The sequence below is a fragment of the Pan paniscus genome, chromosome 10 (assembly GCF_029289425.2).
Source record: "Pan paniscus chromosome 10, NHGRI_mPanPan1-v2.0_pri, whole genome shotgun sequence".
NCBI classification, from domain to species: domain Eukaryota; kingdom Metazoa; phylum Chordata; class Mammalia; order Primates; family Hominidae; genus Pan; species Pan paniscus.
In genome coordinates this window covers 14,845,468-14,862,332 of record NC_073259.2, presented here as the reverse complement: position 1 = coordinate 14,862,332, position 16,865 = coordinate 14,845,468, and the positions used below count along the sequence as shown (strand labels likewise).

Below are 16,865 nucleotides of genomic sequence, written 5' to 3'. Positions count from 1 at the left end.
AACCATAAAAACCCTAGAAGAAAACCTAGGCATTACCATTCAGGACATAGGCATGGGCAAGGACTTCATGTCTAAAACACCAAAAGCAATGGCAACAAAAGCCAAAATTGACAAAGGGGACCTAATTAAACTAAAGAGCTTCTGCACAGCAAAAGAAGCTACCATCAGAGCGAACAGGCAACCTACAAAATGGGAGAAAATTTTCACAACCTACTCATCTGACAAAGGGCTAATATCCAGAATCTACAATGAACTCAAACAAATTTACAAGAAAAAAACAAACAACCCCATCAAAAAGTGCGCAAAGGACATGAAGAGACACTTCTCAAAAGAAGACATTTATGCAGCCAAAAAACACATGAAAAAATGCTCACCATCACTGGCCATCAGAGAAATGCAAATCAAAACCACAATGAGATACCATCTCACACCAGTTAGAATGGCAATCATTAAAAAGTCAGGAAACAACAGGTGCTGGAGAGGATGTGGAGAAATAGGAACACTTTTACACTGTTCGTGGGACTGTAAACTAGTTCAACCATTGTGGAAGTCAGTGTGGCGATTCCTCAGGGATCTAGAACTAGAAATACCATTTGACCCAGCCATCCCATTACTGGGTATATACCCAAAGGACTATATATCATGCTGCTATAAAGACACATGCACATGTATGTTTATTGCAGCATTATTCACAATAGCAAAGACTTGGAACCAACCCAAATGTCCAACAATGATAGACTGGATTAAGAAAATGTGGCACATATACACCATGGAATACTATGCAGCCATAAAAAATGATGAGTTCCTGTCCTTTGTAGGGACATAGATGAAATTGGAAATCATCATTCTCAGTAAACTATCGCAGGAACAAAAAACCAAACACCGCATATTCTCACTCATAGGTGGGAACTGAATAATGAGAACACATGGACACAGGAAGGGGAATATCATACTCTGGGGACTGTTGTGGGGTGGGGGGAGGGGGGAGGGATAGCACTGGGAGATATACCTAATGCTAGATGACGAGTTAGTGGGTGCAGTGCACCAGCATGGCACATGTATACATATGTAACTAACCTGCACATTGTACACATGTACCCTAAAACTTAAAGTATAATAATAATAAAAAAATAAAAAAATAAAATAAAATAGCGTCCTGATGTTCTGCTCTTTTCCTTTATCTTGTTTTATTTTCCTTACAGTAGTTCTCTCAGAGATAGTAACTCACGATAGAGAAACATGGTCTTTGGGATCAGAACGTCTGGATTATAATCCCATCTCTGTTATTTAGCATCTGTTGCATTGGACAAGTTACTTAACCTGCCTAAACTTCATTTTTCTCATTGCTAAATTGCAGATAATAGCTTCTAATCTATAGACTGTGATGAATAAATGGGTTGACATTTGTAAAATGCTTAGAATGTTGCTTGGTATGTAGCAATAATTCAGGAAAGATTAACTATCAGAGCACTTAATACCATCTGAAATTATGCCATTGATATAGTTTGAATATTTGTCCCCTCAAATCTCAGGTTGAACTGTTATCCCCAGTGTTGGAGGTGGGGCCTGGCAGGAAGTGTTTGGGTCATGGGGGGCAGACCCTTCATTGCTTGGTGCTGTTCTTGCAATGGTGAGTGACTTCTTGTGAGATCTGATTGTTTAAAAGTGTGTGACGCCTCTCCTCTTCTTGCTCCCATACTGGCCACGTGAGACACTTGCTCCCCCTTGTCTTTTACCATGACTGTAAGTTTTCTGAGGCCTCCCCAGAAACCGAGCAGATACCAGCACCAAGTTTGCTGTACAGCCTGCAAAACCGTGAGCCAATTTAACCTATTTTCTTCCTGTCTTTTTTTTTTTTTGAAAAGGAGTTTCACTCTTGTTGCCCAAGCTGGAGTGCAATGGCACAATCTTGGCTCACTGCAACCTCTGCCTCCTGCGTTCAAGTGATTCTTCTGCCTCAGCCTCCCGAGTAGCTGGGATTAGAGGCGCGCACCACCACGCCTGGCTAATTTTTTGTATTTTTAGTAGAAACAGGGTTTCAACATGTTACCCGGGCTTGTCTCAAACTCCTGACCTCAGGTGATCTGCCTGCCTCAGCCTCCCAAAGTGCTGGGATTATAGGTGTGAGCCACCGCACTTGGCCCCTATTTTCTTTGTAGATTACCCAGCCTCAAGTATTTCTTTACAGCTACACAAGAAATATACAAATGACAATATGCAGCCATTTGTATATTGTCTGCATCCCAAATTCAATGTAAACTTCATGAATATAAAGATTTACCTGCATTATTCTCACTGTATTTCTAACATCTGATATGACAGGCACATTAAATGAATTAAAAGACAAAGCAAAAGAAAATAATCACCTCCTCTCTTTTCCCAATCAGTTTAAAAGCATTAAGAGATTATAACCTGTCACCTGCCCTTCGCATTATACTGTGACTTACCTAAGGGTATGTAATCAGTAGAGTCAAGATGGTTAGAATCCTTGCACAATACTGGTTTCCGGAGGTGAGAGTTGGTAAAAATCTTTAATCCTGTTGCCTTTTAAGATAAAATCAATTTTAGATCACATAACAACATAAGACTAGCAGTCTGGACTGGTTTTTTGTTCTATGTATATTTTCAATTTCCACTTATTTCTTTCTCCATCTCTAATTGTCATATATTTAGAGATACTTCACTGACATTTCCTAAATTTCATGTCTTTGAGTTCCTTAGTTTCTCTAATTCTAATGGCTTTTGCTCTATTTTCCTAATTAAGAGCTGTTGATGAAAACCTTTAAATAAGAGAGGACAAAAAAAGACATCTCATATCATATCCCACTATACTTTCACTACTTTGAATTTGGCATTTTTAAGTAGGGATAGTATCTCACTTATAAACACTTTAAATATAGTAGAATACTTTAAAATAGTAGAAATCAAATTCGAGGGTAGATGTAGGAGCAAAATGGGGATTTATATTAGACACCAGTATATAATGTACATAATATTATGTCAGGAAAGCTGATAATTCCCTCACATATTAGTTCTTTTCCTAATATTATAATATTATTAGTTATTTAAAATATTATTATAGTTTTATAATGAAGTTCTAATAACCTTATAACTTAACCTTATTATAACATTATAATAACCTTATAACTTTATAATTATAACTTTAAAACTTTTAAATAAAATTATATTAATACAACTTTAAAAAATATATTATAACTTTATAATTTATTATAACTATACAGAATAACTATTATAGCTTTATAATATTATAACTATTATATAATTATAACTATAATATAAGAACTTTATTAAGTCTTTTCGCTATTATAACATTATTTGAGATATTATTTCTCAGACATTAGTACTAATTGTAAATTTGTACTCTAAGAATTCTGAGATTAAAAACCCACACCATGAATATTTCTATTTATTTATATATTGTCACATATATTCACCATTTTAAGACTTAGTTGCCTTACCTTCACAAGGTCATAGCCATCTTTTCCAAAGTCAGCCCATGCAGGTGTGTAATAAATTCCATTGTAAAGGATATGTTCATCTTCAAGACACGGCACTTTAAGGCCATCTTCTAAGTTAAGTCCTCTGAAGTAATAGCCATGTAGTTCGCTGGAATATAGCTGACTGTACACCTAGATGGTAGAAGAGAATCAACTGTATTTTTTCATAGAAAACAATTCATTTTTCCCCACAAGCAGTATATAAATAACCTATATAATCCTATGAATATCCTATGTAGAACTGTCATCATACCTATACCAAATAAACACATATTGAGAAAGTATAGGATCTTAGATCTGTAAAAACTTTGAAATACTATTTAATCAGTTAAATAATTGCTGGCTAAATCACATTAAAACTAACAAAAAGTCCATGAGGCTCAACTGGATTTTAATACATTCCAGATAAAGGCACTGCTCAATACTCTTTGAGGACTCATTCAAGGACATTGTTAGAGAATGTTCTCGGTTAATTTACTAAATCTCCCTGAGCCTAAGATTAGACATTAATCAAAATGGGAATACTGCATTAGTTCTATAGGGTTGATTAATATGAGAATAAAATTAAATAATAGATACGGGAATACTCAGTAGAGCAAGTGTCAAATAGTAGATCTTTAGCAATTGTTATTTATTTTTAAAAGTGTTGCTCATTTTTTCCATAAGAGAATCAGTATAATTGGAGTAGAGTCATTGTACATGATTTCTAACCTAAAATATTTTTTATGCCTGGAACTCTGGACAATTTCTTTCTCCTCTAGTTTATTTAAGGTACCCTGTTTTTATCCAAAGGTAAAGACATAAAACTATACTGTTGGTGGTAAACAAAGATGGTTTTAATCACTCACAGTTTGTGCTGACAGCTGACCATAATTCCTTAGTAGCAATACACTCTGGTCTACAGCCCAAAGAGCACAAAGAGAGGTTGAAGCAGCCGAGACTTGAAGATCGATATTGGATCCTGGTAAACTTTTTTCTTTAGAGAAATTTAAGTTGACCTGAAAATGAAAATAAAAGGGCAAAAGGATGGCAAGCCATATGAGAAGAATCATCTTTTAGACTATTCTTAACTTTTTAAAAAACACACATAAGTTAAAAGGGCTTTCTGTGCTTTACCCACCTAATAATATTATTATTAGGAACAACTGGATTTGGAACAACATCCAAAGTGAATGCTATAATCCTGATACTCTTCAATCATCCAACATATTAACTTCTCCATAGCTTTCTTTTATTTTTCATTTTGCAATTCTATGAAAAATTGGGAGTTTAAACCCAACAGTCTCTTAAGTTCTCCTTAGTTTTCCCCCAAATTAAAAAAGAATCATTTTTGGCACCTACCTGATTTTCGAAGCATTTCTCAATTCGGAATTGGGTGCTATCAGTGACCATTTCTCCTCCAGGATGCAAGCTATAGACAAGCATATCTACTGAGGGCGCTAATTCAGGGTTAACGTCTATAGAAATGGAAAATATGCCCTTCCTCCCTGTGAAAAGAAAATTTCAAACCGAAAAAGTGCTTTGGTGAGATAGCTGACTGTCATCTTGCAGAAACCCTCCACTGAGTTTCTAGCCATCCTACCCACTGCCAAAGAGACTGCCCCGACCCACAAAATTTAATTTATAAAGCATTTCTAGGAGGAGTTCATAACCTATTCCATAAATTATAAAAGAAAGAAATAGTTGAACATTTCTTATTACGTCAAACTTCAGTCTACTTTTGTTTCTTTTTAAAAATCCCTTCTTGTTTGAATGTAAAAGTACTTACCTGTCGTTCTTGGAAAAGAAAGGGAAGGACAATGACCCTTTCCCATTATAGTAGTGTTTGGAATATAATTAATGCACTATTAATTAAGTAATTATTTTTTCATTTGGCATTGTGCCTATTCACATGTCTTTACATGTTCCCCAAGGGTAGTTTAGGGGGCAGTAAACAGTCCTAAAATGGGAGGATTGTGCCTTTAAAGAAAAATGTAAAATATATCCCAATTAAAGCATTCTATTTGTATTAAATTATATGCTAAAATTAGAGGTCTCACCATTTTCGTTGATCTCAATTTTCTGTTGCCCATGAAGAATGATTACACCTTTTGAAATCACCTAGGAAAATGAAAATATAATCATAAAGTTTAGAGGATAGAAACTAAGTTTCATTTAATTATAAACGAATGTGATTTACCTCCTTTTCTTGTCTGAGCAATACTATTGACATGTTTACTAGTAAACTCAGGTTACCAGTAAATAAGCATATGACTCTAATAGCTATATTCAAGAGAATTTAGGAGTCACAGATAAACTTGCTATAAAGCAATTTAATGTTCCACATTCCAAAACAGTTTTCTAAGACCAATAAACAACTTTTTATTCATATTTGCAAATGCTGAATTACATCTAAATTTATTTAGTTCAGTGAAACAAAGTTACACAAAGGCATTAAGAGTCTCCCAGTGCTTGTCTGGTTTTCTGAAAGGTGTGTTTGATATGCAAGGTATAAGCAAGGCCTGTTCATCCATCTCCACCCAAAATTTAAAGAAAAGAAAATAAAGTAGCAAGCTGGGGGTGCTCCAGAAAAAAGCTTCTCTCACTTCACCTTTATCAGCAACTGTGTGCAAATTTGCATCAGTAGACTTTTGTTATGATCTCTAAAGTGCAAACAAAGGCTGGAGACTTGAAATCTAGTACAAACTCCTTGAATTTTTAAATTACAGTTTTAGAATATTATTTTAAAAGATGCTGAGACTTGCAGAAAATTTAAAGCTTCCATAAGATCTTGCAGCTTGAAATTGCAGGAGCTGGTACTCCTAGTCCGTTTAATATTTCACTGAATATTAAAACTGCTTTAAATCTCTGAAGTGCCAAGCTTGGGTTATTAGTTCATAAAAAAAGAACTGAGCCTCAACTAGCTGGAAAATATTGTTTTGGGAACTAGAACATTTGCAAAAAGGCATAAAGCTCAAAGTTTAATGAGCCTGAGAGGTCTCAGCACTGTTAGCTGTAGTAGCTCACTGACTTCTCAAAATGGAAAGACAGCTCTCGTAACAGATGAGTAAACTGAAGAGGCACACAGAGGTACTGATATTTGTCAGGTCACACAATTAAGAAAAAAGCTTAAAAGACTGAGTATCAAATTAATTACTGAAAGCCTGAGAATCAAATTAATTCAGCCTCTATCCATTCATTCTAAAATATGATATTGAGGGTTCTCTCTGTGATGTGTACCCTGCTAGGCAGAATTAAAGTCCACCCAGCCTATTATGAAAGAATATGTAGAAGACTGGAATTGTGTAGGAGATTAGAAAGTTTCATTTAAGCCAAGAGATGAATGCTGAGGAGGAATCAGCTTGGAAAATGAGGTGCAGGCAGATTGGGAACTGTGGTAGCAAATGGGAACGAAGATTGTTATGGGCAGAAGGGAAAACCTGTGGGAGGCTTCGGAGCCAGAAAAGCGCATGGCTTGTCCAGGAAAATGAAAGCCCTCTGTGTCTGCAATAAAGAAGGCTGAAGTGTAGAATGATGCAAAATGAAGCGGGCGAGCTTCACAGGTGCAGAGCAGATACAGTGTTGCAGGCAAAAGAAAGGAGTCTGGTATTTGTTTTAATAGAAATAGGCAGTCATTAACTCTATTTCAATTAAGGGAGTGAAATAAATAATCCTAATTGCTTTTTTAAAAAAATCACTCTAGATTTCCAGAATAAAGAAAGAAGAAAAGGAGGGAGGAAGGAAGAAGGGAGAGAGGAAGGAAAAGGCTACTAGCAGACTCATTTAAAATGGAAATGAGGTAAAGTAACTGTAAAGGCCTTATCAGATCAGAGGGGGGCAAACCTAAGCTATTTCAAGAGGGAAGCTGATGACAAGTAGATCAATTCACACCACAGACCTGCAAAATGGCTCAGCTCTGGATTGGGAATTACTGGATATTAAGTCGAGCAGAGGTGTGGCCAGAAAAGAAGGCAAAAGTCAGGGGCATGTGGGAGTGTCTTTATAAAAACTAGTTAAGAGGTTCAGCTTCCCTGTAATCCCAGTACTTTGGGAGGCCGAGGCGGGCAGATCACCAGGTCAGGAGATCGCGACCATCCTGGCTAACACGGTGAAACCCCGTCTCTACTAAAAAAATACAAAAAAATTAGCCAGGCGTGGTGGCGGGCGCCTGTAGTCCCAGCTACTCGGGAGGCCGAGGCAGGAGAATGCCGTGAACCCAGGACATGGAGCTTTCAGTGAGCAGAGATCGAGCCACTGCACTCCAGCCTGGGCGACCAAGCAAGGCTCTGTCTCAAAAAAAAAAAAAAAAAAAAAGAGGTTCAGCTTCTCACTCAAGGATGCTTGGTATTTCTCACACCCCAGTATGGCAATATTAGTGTTGACATGTTGAAGGATTTCTGTACCGGTTGGTAAAGAGCCACTTCCCTGAGCTCCCCAGAGTCCCCTCCCTGCTTCCCTAGAACCTCTCCTCCACAACCAGCTCCTCCCACTCCCACCACTTTGCCCCCAGTCTAAATGAGCCATGCTTGGCTTAGCTAAGGGTTTCAGTGGAATTATGACTCATACCTTTTCTGATGGTTTGGTGTCCATACCTTGCTGGTTTGAAATATTTTAATGTTTGTGGAAATGATGAAGGAAAGAAAAAATGCGAGAGATAATATAATGAAAAAGTGATAGAAATTGGTGATGCAGTAAATAGCATGAAAAAAAGAAGTATCAAAAGACTATTCCAGAATTCTACATTTGCAAAATGTGAGAAATCATGTGGTACTACTTTCATTCTTCACATAGATAGACTCAAACACCTTTAGTTCTCAGAATAATACACTTCAGCCATCTTTGACCTCTTATATTATTTCCTAAAATAAGCTAAATGTGTTTCTCATATCCTCTAATCATCCAGAAAACTCCTATTCATCCCACAAAACCCTATTTAGGCATATTCTCTTTATGTATTTTTTCCTTAAAAATATGTATATACATAGAAATGTAAATATATAGGCATATATCTTTTTCCTAAACTAGTGGTTGTCAAATTTTAATGTGCTTCGGAGGACAAGATTTCTAACTTATTCCTGGAATTTTTTTTTTTTTTTTTTTTGAGACAGAGTCTTGCTCTGTCACCCAGGTTGGAGTGCAGTGGCACCATCTCCGCTCACTGCAAGCTCCGCCTCCTGGGTTCACGCCATTCTCCTGCCTCAGCCTCCTGAGTAGCTGGGACTACAGGCGCCCGCCACCATGCCAGGCTGATTTCTTTTTGTATTTTTAGTGGAGACGCGGTTTCACCGTGTTAGCCAGGATGGTCTGGATCTCCTGACCTCGTGATCCGCCCATCTCGGCCCCTCAAAGTGCTGGGATTACAGGCGTGAGCCACTGCGCCTGGCCACTTATTCCCAGAATTTCTAAATTATTCCCAGGTGATGCTGATACTGCTACTCTAGGAAATATACTCTGATAATCACTGTCCTAAACTCTAGCTAGAGTTAATCATTCATTTTTCTGTAACACCTCAGTGGCCATACATGTTTCATTTGTAACACTTATGTAATTCTAATATATGTTTTGTCCCCAGTTATACTTTTTCTATTTCTTCTACTGTTACAATTGCTAATACAGCACCTGGAATATGAAAAACATTCAATAAGTGTTGGCTGATTGAATTAATTCATGTTTCATTAATTTTATATCATCTTCATAAATCTCAATGAAGTATCATGCATCCATTTAGACAGTGTAAAATAATCCATAATAGCAATATATTAAAATCAAACTAATACTTAATATCTTTTGTGTGCCAGAAGTTGGGCAAAGGGCTTTATATGTATTATTAAATAATTATCTTGATGATTAGACAATATATTACAAAAAACTAAGATTCTCTAGAGGTTGAAGTGGCTTTCAAAAAGTAACACAAAGCTAGTACATATCAGAACTCTGGTTTGATCTCAGCAATGTCCAAATAGAAATGGGTAACTCTGAAGAAAGGGTCTGAGAATGACAGAGTGCATATGGGTTGTGGTGGCATGGCCTTTTCCCTCCTTTCTTAAAAATAGATATCAGTTATATAAGTTTTATCATTTATGTTAACTTTGAGCTTCCTCGTGGCATATAGGTACAGGGATTTCATTAGGTTCAAAGAAGTTTTAAAGAAAAGAAACAATTTTGGTTGTGGAAGAATATTTTCAGCTCATACCAAATAATTGAAGTCGGCTGTGTAGGTTTTGTCTTCAAAGTCTTCCATATTGAGAACGTAGTGCACTAGCACCCTCTTCTGCTGGTTGAATCTCAGTTCTTCCATCTCTTGGACAATCTTTAGGAAGCTATTCGTCTTGGAGTAAAATCGATATGCAAAGTACTCAGGCTGAGGGTATTGAGGCAACACCCAGCCATGAGCCTGGCAATTTTCATTGGCCTTGTAGGCTGCCTAGACAAAAAATCAAACTTACGGGTATTTTAGGATAAAGAGAAAGGATGAGTGAAAGAATATTTGATAAGATGGTTTATCATCATGCTGCTTTATCTCTGCAAGAAAATTTTATAGCCATTCTACATTAAATCTAACCCAATTCCCCATTTTCTAGTTATACTCTAGAGCGACCACTATGGTTTTTACAATTTAGTCTATTCAAGTCCTACTTCAATAATATTACATTAAATATTTTACTGTATTATTTACTATAATTATTACTTTTGCTAGCATGTAGATTGCTATATCTCCCTCACTATAATACGAAGAACCCATGAGTGCAAACATTTACCTTGCTACTGATAACATAATATGAAGTTTTGCTGAAAGATGGGAAAGTTTTTATGAAATACAGCAAGGAGTTTACTCTGACCATAGTAATTTACCATTATTAACACAAAAAGTCTGAGGAGTCCTTTAAAAATATCTAGGAAGGATTGATATTTAATTATTACAGATAGTAGTTTACTTCTCTCTTGAATATATCCAGAGAAATTCTTTACATTATTCCAAGGTAATAGATTACAGCGTTTCTCAAATATTTCCTTCTATAAAAACACAATTCTCTTTCTATTTCCTTAATAAAAGTGAAGCGTTGCTTATTTTCAGCTAATTCTCCTTTATACAGTTTAGTATGTATGCTATCCTTCTGTCTTTTCCCGGGACTCTTAAAATAATTTTTAACCTACTTTTCATAGGGCCTATATTCTTAATATTTAACTATTTTTCAGTACTCTAGATTCACACCAAGGTGTATCTTTTCATTTCTGTTCCATAAATATAATTTCGCATAGACCTAAACCTTAGCTAGCCAGTGCAGTTTTTTGTTTGCTTGTTTGTTTTTATTTTACTTGCCTTTCGTTTAACTTACTTTCAAAGTGATATTTGGGTATGTAAACGTATATGTGTCCAAGAAAAACTGAGTGATGCCATTTACATCTGTGGTGTAGTTTCCCACGATTTTGTCCTTCAGATGCAACTGGACAACTTCATTTGGGATTGGAGAGTTGTCTGGATTAAGCAATTTAATCTGTACAAGAGGAAGAAAATACATTTCGGAAGCATGTAGTAAATTTGGGAATCCATTTTGATGGCATTTGCCAAGCTTCTATCATGGGGACCCCCGCTCTCCTTGGTGCGTATGCACTTCCTGCGTGGTTTCATCTATTCCTGTTGAGTGTATGACATGTACCATTAATATACTAATGAGCCTAAACTCTGTTTCTCCTGCCCACGAAGATCTCTGAAAACTCAGGCCCATAGAATTAATCATCCTGAGTATTTTTTATAATAAAAATGCTACAGAAACTCTCAAATTGGAATGATTTATTACTGTGCCCAACCTTCCTTTTTTTCTCTCTCTTATTTATCTCAGTGAATACCTCAACCATTCACTTAGTCACTGAAGTCAAATATCTAGAGACATCTTAGACTTTTTATTTTCCTTCTCCTATAATTTTCAATTGTTGATCAAATATTTTCAATTGTATCTTTTTAACATTTTCTGTTTCCAACTGATCACATTTGTTCCTGTTGCTATTCCTTGTATCAATGTCTTATCTTTTTTCCCTCATACGTCTTCTATTTTTTTCTATCCAGTCTCTCTCTCCTGTATTGCTTTTGCTTGTTCTTTCTCTATACTGGCATCAAACCAAATTTTCTAAAATGCAAAATTTAGCATTATCCTCCCTAAAACATTGTAGTGACTGCTCTGATAGGCCATGGTTATTCGCTAGAAATCTCTTTCTCCTTCTCTTACTAGTACAGGCAATGATTGCTTTAAAAAGTCCCTTCTGAAATTGTATGATTTGTAGTAGATACAATGCCTGCATCAGTATCTATGCCAGTTTGAAGCCTTTAAAGGCACCTTCTTAACAACATCTAAGGCCACAACAACCAGAAGAAGACTGTCTGAGACATCCTTTTTTTAGCTCAGTCAGTTTCTGCAAAACAACTTCTGCTTTGAGCCTTTCATCTTATTTCTGCCACTTATCATTTTCCTGCTGGTCCAAGCAAACACAATCCTTTTTTCTTGCTCAGCATCTGTAGACTGATGCCTCATTTGCACTATCTACACAGATTTTGAACTTAGTTTCATCTCAAGGCTTGATCTTCTAAGAAAAATTCAACTTGTCTCAGCAATCCACAGGCCACAGACACGTGACACCATGCCTTCATGATCACACAGAGGTTTGCTCTAATTTTAGTACACCTAGACTAGAAAGATCCTTTGAGTCCCTTCCAGTCACAGAAAGATGAACAAGCCATGTGATTTCTGGGCACTTTCCTTTCTTTCTTTGTCCCCAAACCCAAACAGTGCCCCAAGTGATGACACCAGGCCCATTATCAACTGCTGGGGCCAGGCATGCAACACTTCATTAGCAGATGTTTCTTGTGGCAAAGGTATTTGTCGTATGTCCTACAATTTTAAACAGTATCATTTCAGCCATCCACGGATGCTGCTGCTGTCACTTATAAAGAAATACCCTTGTTAGCCCACCGCCTTGCCCAGCTTTCTATGTTCACATATGTTACTCTTGGAGTCATAGCTCTGAGGTCTTGAAATTTGTAGGGGACACTAAAAAAGCAGATAGTACCTTCATTCTGGTAATAAAGCTTACTCTTTAAAAGCACTCCCTAGCAATACTGAGCCACGTGTTTCATGGCCTTATGACACAACGCATGGCCAGATAAACCATTTTTAATTTCCAGTAATGCAGCTACTGTAGTGACTCACTATATCACAGAGAAACCAGTCCCTTTTCCAAAAGTAGAACAGGAATGACTTGTTTCTCCTGGCACATCTCCTGGAAGTGATCAGAGCATTCACCACTGTGAAATGGCCAAAAACCCAAAAGATACCACTTTATACAACCCTATTTTTGAACTAAAGCATTTTATTGTTTGAGACTCACATCTGTTTATAGCTGCCATTGGTCTCCCTAAAATGATCAAGGAAATAAGAGCTCTTATATATGAGTTTTCAGGAACTAATTCTTTCAAATGCTAATGAAGAGGGTGTGTCCAGGCAGGACACTGTACTGTATTACAATATATTAATAACAGACTACTTTGTCCACGGATGCCTGATTCATGTAGGTACTACCTATTCCCTACCTCCCTGACAAACTATTACCACCCTCAGCTGGTTTTCCCAGCTCTCCTCTATAGGAAAAGGTGTCTTGGAGTTCCTGATTATAGGATAAGATAATACTATACCTTAAAGTGTCAAGAAGCTTTGAGAGGGAATGGGAAGGAGCTGGGCCTTAATGACTAGGCTAGGGCTTAAGTACACACATACACATACACATACACATACACATACATACACACACACACACACACACACACACACACACACACACACACACCCCTCTCAACCATGTCTTATGCTAGAGAAGACAGAAATAAAACCCCTGAGTTAATCTGGAGCATGATTGACTGGCAGATTTTAGTGGATTATTGCTAATTTTTTAGAGGGGATAATAGGATTTAGGTAATCTTTTTTAAAATATCTCAAATCACCCTTCATTGAGAATCACTATTCTAAGAGTGGCAAAATTCTAATTTATCACTTTTTAACTTATTAGCCAATAAATTTTGCCATTTGGCAATGTCTGCAAACACTTTGGGCTATCACAAATAGGAAGAGGATGGTGCTACATCCCAGGTAGAGACCTGGGATGTTGCTAAACTCTTACCATGCACAGGGTAGCCCCCACAGCAAAGTATTATCTGGCCCAAAATTTCAGTTGTGCCAAGGCTAAGAAAGAATGGTTTAGAGAAACAATGCATCTAAGTAATTCTTGTCAATGTCTGCTAACATCTCAGTAAGAGAGGAAGAGTGCTCTCTGTGAAAAGTACATGACACTACCTACATTATATTCTTGCCTACTGTACCCACCAAAAATGAACTTGAATCTGATCAAGCTTCTGAACCTCACTACTGGTTTATAGGAAACACAGAGGACTGACAGTAGTTGCTTCTGGGGAAGTATTCATGAAATGAAGGGATTAGAGGGGACAGGTGCTCATTGTCCTTCATATTTTAATTTATAGTGTTATTTTTCTTGTTAATATATGTGTTGTCTGCAATTTAAAAATTACTTATTTTCCTTCCCAGTCATGGTAGCTTTGACAGAGCATAATGGCGGCGACCACGTCCACAGGGGTGCCGGCGAACTTGTCAGAAAAGCAAAGAGTTTTATCAGCTTCTGAAGAACCTGATCAATCCAAGCTGTATGGTGCGGAGGCAAGCAGAGGAAATCTGTGAAAATATCCCAGGATCCTCATCCAAGGGTGAGGGCTCCAGCCTGTACTACACTTGGACAGATGGCTACAGGTTTTGCACCCAATTTCCAAAAGAAATTTCATGAAACAGTGATTCCGGCTCTGTTACGTACCACGGAAAATCAAGGTAATCAGTGGGTGCAATCACATGCAGATTCTGCTCTTACTGTTTTTATTGAAGACTGCCCCAAATCATTCCTAGTTCTATATTTGGATAGTATGGTGAAAAATCTACATTCTGTCTTGGTGATTAAGCTTGAAGAGTTGATTCGGAATGGAACTAAGCTGGCCCTGGAATAACTTGTGGCAACCATTGCATCAGTTGCAGATACAATAGAAGAAAAATTTGTCCCATATTATGATATATTCATGCCCTCACTAAAGCACATCATTGAGCTTGCTGTTCAGAAGGAACTCAAGCTTCTGAGACGAAAAATTATTGCATGCATTAGCCATATTGGTCTTGCTGTTGGGAAGAAAAAATTTATGTAAGATGCATCAAATGTGATGCAGCTCTTGTTGAAGACACAATCAGACTTAAATAATACGGAAGATAATGACCCTCAGACCTCTTACATGGTTTCAGCATGGGCTAGAAAGTATAAAATTCTTGGAAAAGATTTTCAACAGTACCTTTCCCTGGTTATCGAGCCTCTTATTAAGACTGCTTCAGCTAAACCTGATGTTGCTCTCTTAGACACACAGGATGTGGAGAATATGAATGATGATGATGGCTGGCAACATGTAAATCTTGGAGACCAACAGCGTTTTGGAATTAAAACTTCAGGACTTGAAGCAAAAGTAACTGCTTGCCAGATGTTGGTTTACTATGCTAAGGAGTTAAGGGAAGGGTTTGTGAACTATACAGAACAAGTTGTGAAGCTGATGGTTCCTTTACTGAAATTTTATTTCCATGACAATGTTCGAGTGGCAGCAGCAGAGTCCATGCCTTTTCTCCTGGAATGTGCAAGAATTTGTGGCCCAGAGTATCTTGCACAGATGTGGCAATTCATACATAACCCCTTAATCAAGGCTACTGGTACTGAACCAGATACAGATGTGCTCTCAGAAATAATGAATTATTTTGCAAAGTTCGTTGAAGTTATGGGAGATGATTGCCTTAATGATGAATACTTGGAAGAACTGGGAGGAACACTGAGAGCAAAACTTGAAGGGCACTTTAAAAACGAAGAATTGTGACAGGTTAAAAGTCAGGAAGAAAACTATGATCAAAAGGTTGAGATGTCTCTGCAAGATGAGGATGAATGTGATGTTTATATTCTGACCAAAGTATCAGATATTTTGCACACATTATTTAGTACTTATAAGGAAAAGATTTTACCATGATTTGAACAACTACTTCCATTAATTGTAAATCTAATTTGTTCAAGTCGGCCATGGCTAGGCAGACAGTGGGGATTGTGCATATTTGATGACATCACAGAGCACTGCAATCCAACTTCATTTAAATATGTAGTCCAACTTCATTTAAATATGTAGACTATTTTTGGTGGCCAATGCTACTAAATGTGTGAGATAACAACCCTGAAGTCAGGCAAGCTGCTGCTTATGGCCTGGGTGTCATGGCACAGCTTGGTGGAGATGATTATCATTCTTCATGTTCAGAAGCTGTCCCACTGCTGGTAAAAGTTATTAAGTGTGCAAATTCCAAAACAAAAAAAAAAAAAAACGTCATTGCTACAGAGAACTGTATCTCTGCACGAGGGAAGATTTTGAAGTTTAAGCCTAACTGTGTAAATGTAGATGAAGTTCTTTCATACTGGCTATCATGGCTTCCACTGCATGAAGATAAATAGGAAGCTATTCAGACTTTGAGTTTTCTCTGTGACCTAATTGAAAGTAACCACCCAGTTGTAATTGGTCCAAATAATTCCAATTTTCCCAAAATAATCAGAATAATTGCAGAAGAAAAAATTAATGGGACTATTAACTATGAAGATCCCTGTGCCAAACGCCTAGATGATGTCATGCCTCAGGTACAGACTCCTGAAGATTTATGGTTGGAATGTGTATCTCAACTTGATAATGAACAGCAGGAAGCCTTACAGGAGTTGCTAAATTTTGCTTGAAGCACTTTAATATAACTTGAATATTATCTACCATAAAAGTAACTACAAATAAGTGTTGTGAATGGATTTTATTATAAATCAGTGAACTGTTTTCTCCCTGCTAAGCTGTTTATGGTTCTTCCCATGTTTCTCCAGAATTAGTCAATGTTAGTCCTCTGTTTATCTTGTATGTTTTATCTCCCAAACACAGACCTTGGTGATAACCTGTGCTTCAAGCTGTCTTACAATATTTGTCACCTTTCCCCTAGTTGATGTGAAGTATATAAATTGCTGCTCTTTGTTTGAACTATTATCAATGCTAGCCAAGCAGTATACTTGATGTGAAGATGTCATGCTATCACGATATGCTAAGAGCTCATGAAAATAAGACAGAATTTCCAGGACAAACATCTTTGGAATTGTGAGTGAAGGATATAGTGGCAGGCTTGCCCCTCCTTGATTAATACTCTTGATATTTGTGGTGATGGGAGGATGCTGGAACTAGGAGAGAGTTTTGAGATATTGCAGAGGATGTGGGATGTA

General features: G+C 37.1%; 2 protein-coding genes and 1 pseudogene across 2 annotated transcripts in view; 1 reads left to right on the top strand and 2 right to left on the bottom strand.

Moving 5' to 3' along the window:
• Positions 1-4,943, bottom strand: part of LOC100983219 (ovostatin homolog 2) — a 62,844-nt gene extending 57,901 nt beyond the window's left edge. The window contains 3 exon segments of the mRNA XM_063592959.1: positions 3,480-3,650; positions 4,367-4,516; positions 4,860-4,943. Of these exon segments, the coding sequence (XP_063449029.1) occupies positions 3,480-3,650; positions 4,367-4,516; positions 4,860-4,943 (405 nt within the window).
• A 319-nt stretch (positions 4,944-5,262) lies between these two features.
• The window catches only part of LOC117975372 (tropomyosin alpha-4 chain-like), a 36,783-nt gene continuing 25,180 nt past the window's right edge, over positions 5,263-16,865 (bottom strand). The window contains exons 8-10 of the mRNA XM_063592996.1: positions 10,835-10,993; positions 9,691-9,921; positions 5,263-5,618 (exon numbers count right to left, since the gene is read on the bottom strand). Coding sequence (XP_063449066.1) covers positions 5,532-5,618; positions 9,691-9,921; positions 10,835-10,993 — 477 coding nt within the window. The 3' untranslated portion in view covers positions 5,263-5,531. The remainder of the gene's footprint in view (positions 5,619-9,690; positions 9,922-10,834; positions 10,994-16,865) is intronic.
• On the top strand, positions 14,111-16,458 carry LOC117975371 (ran-binding protein 6-like; annotated as a pseudogene).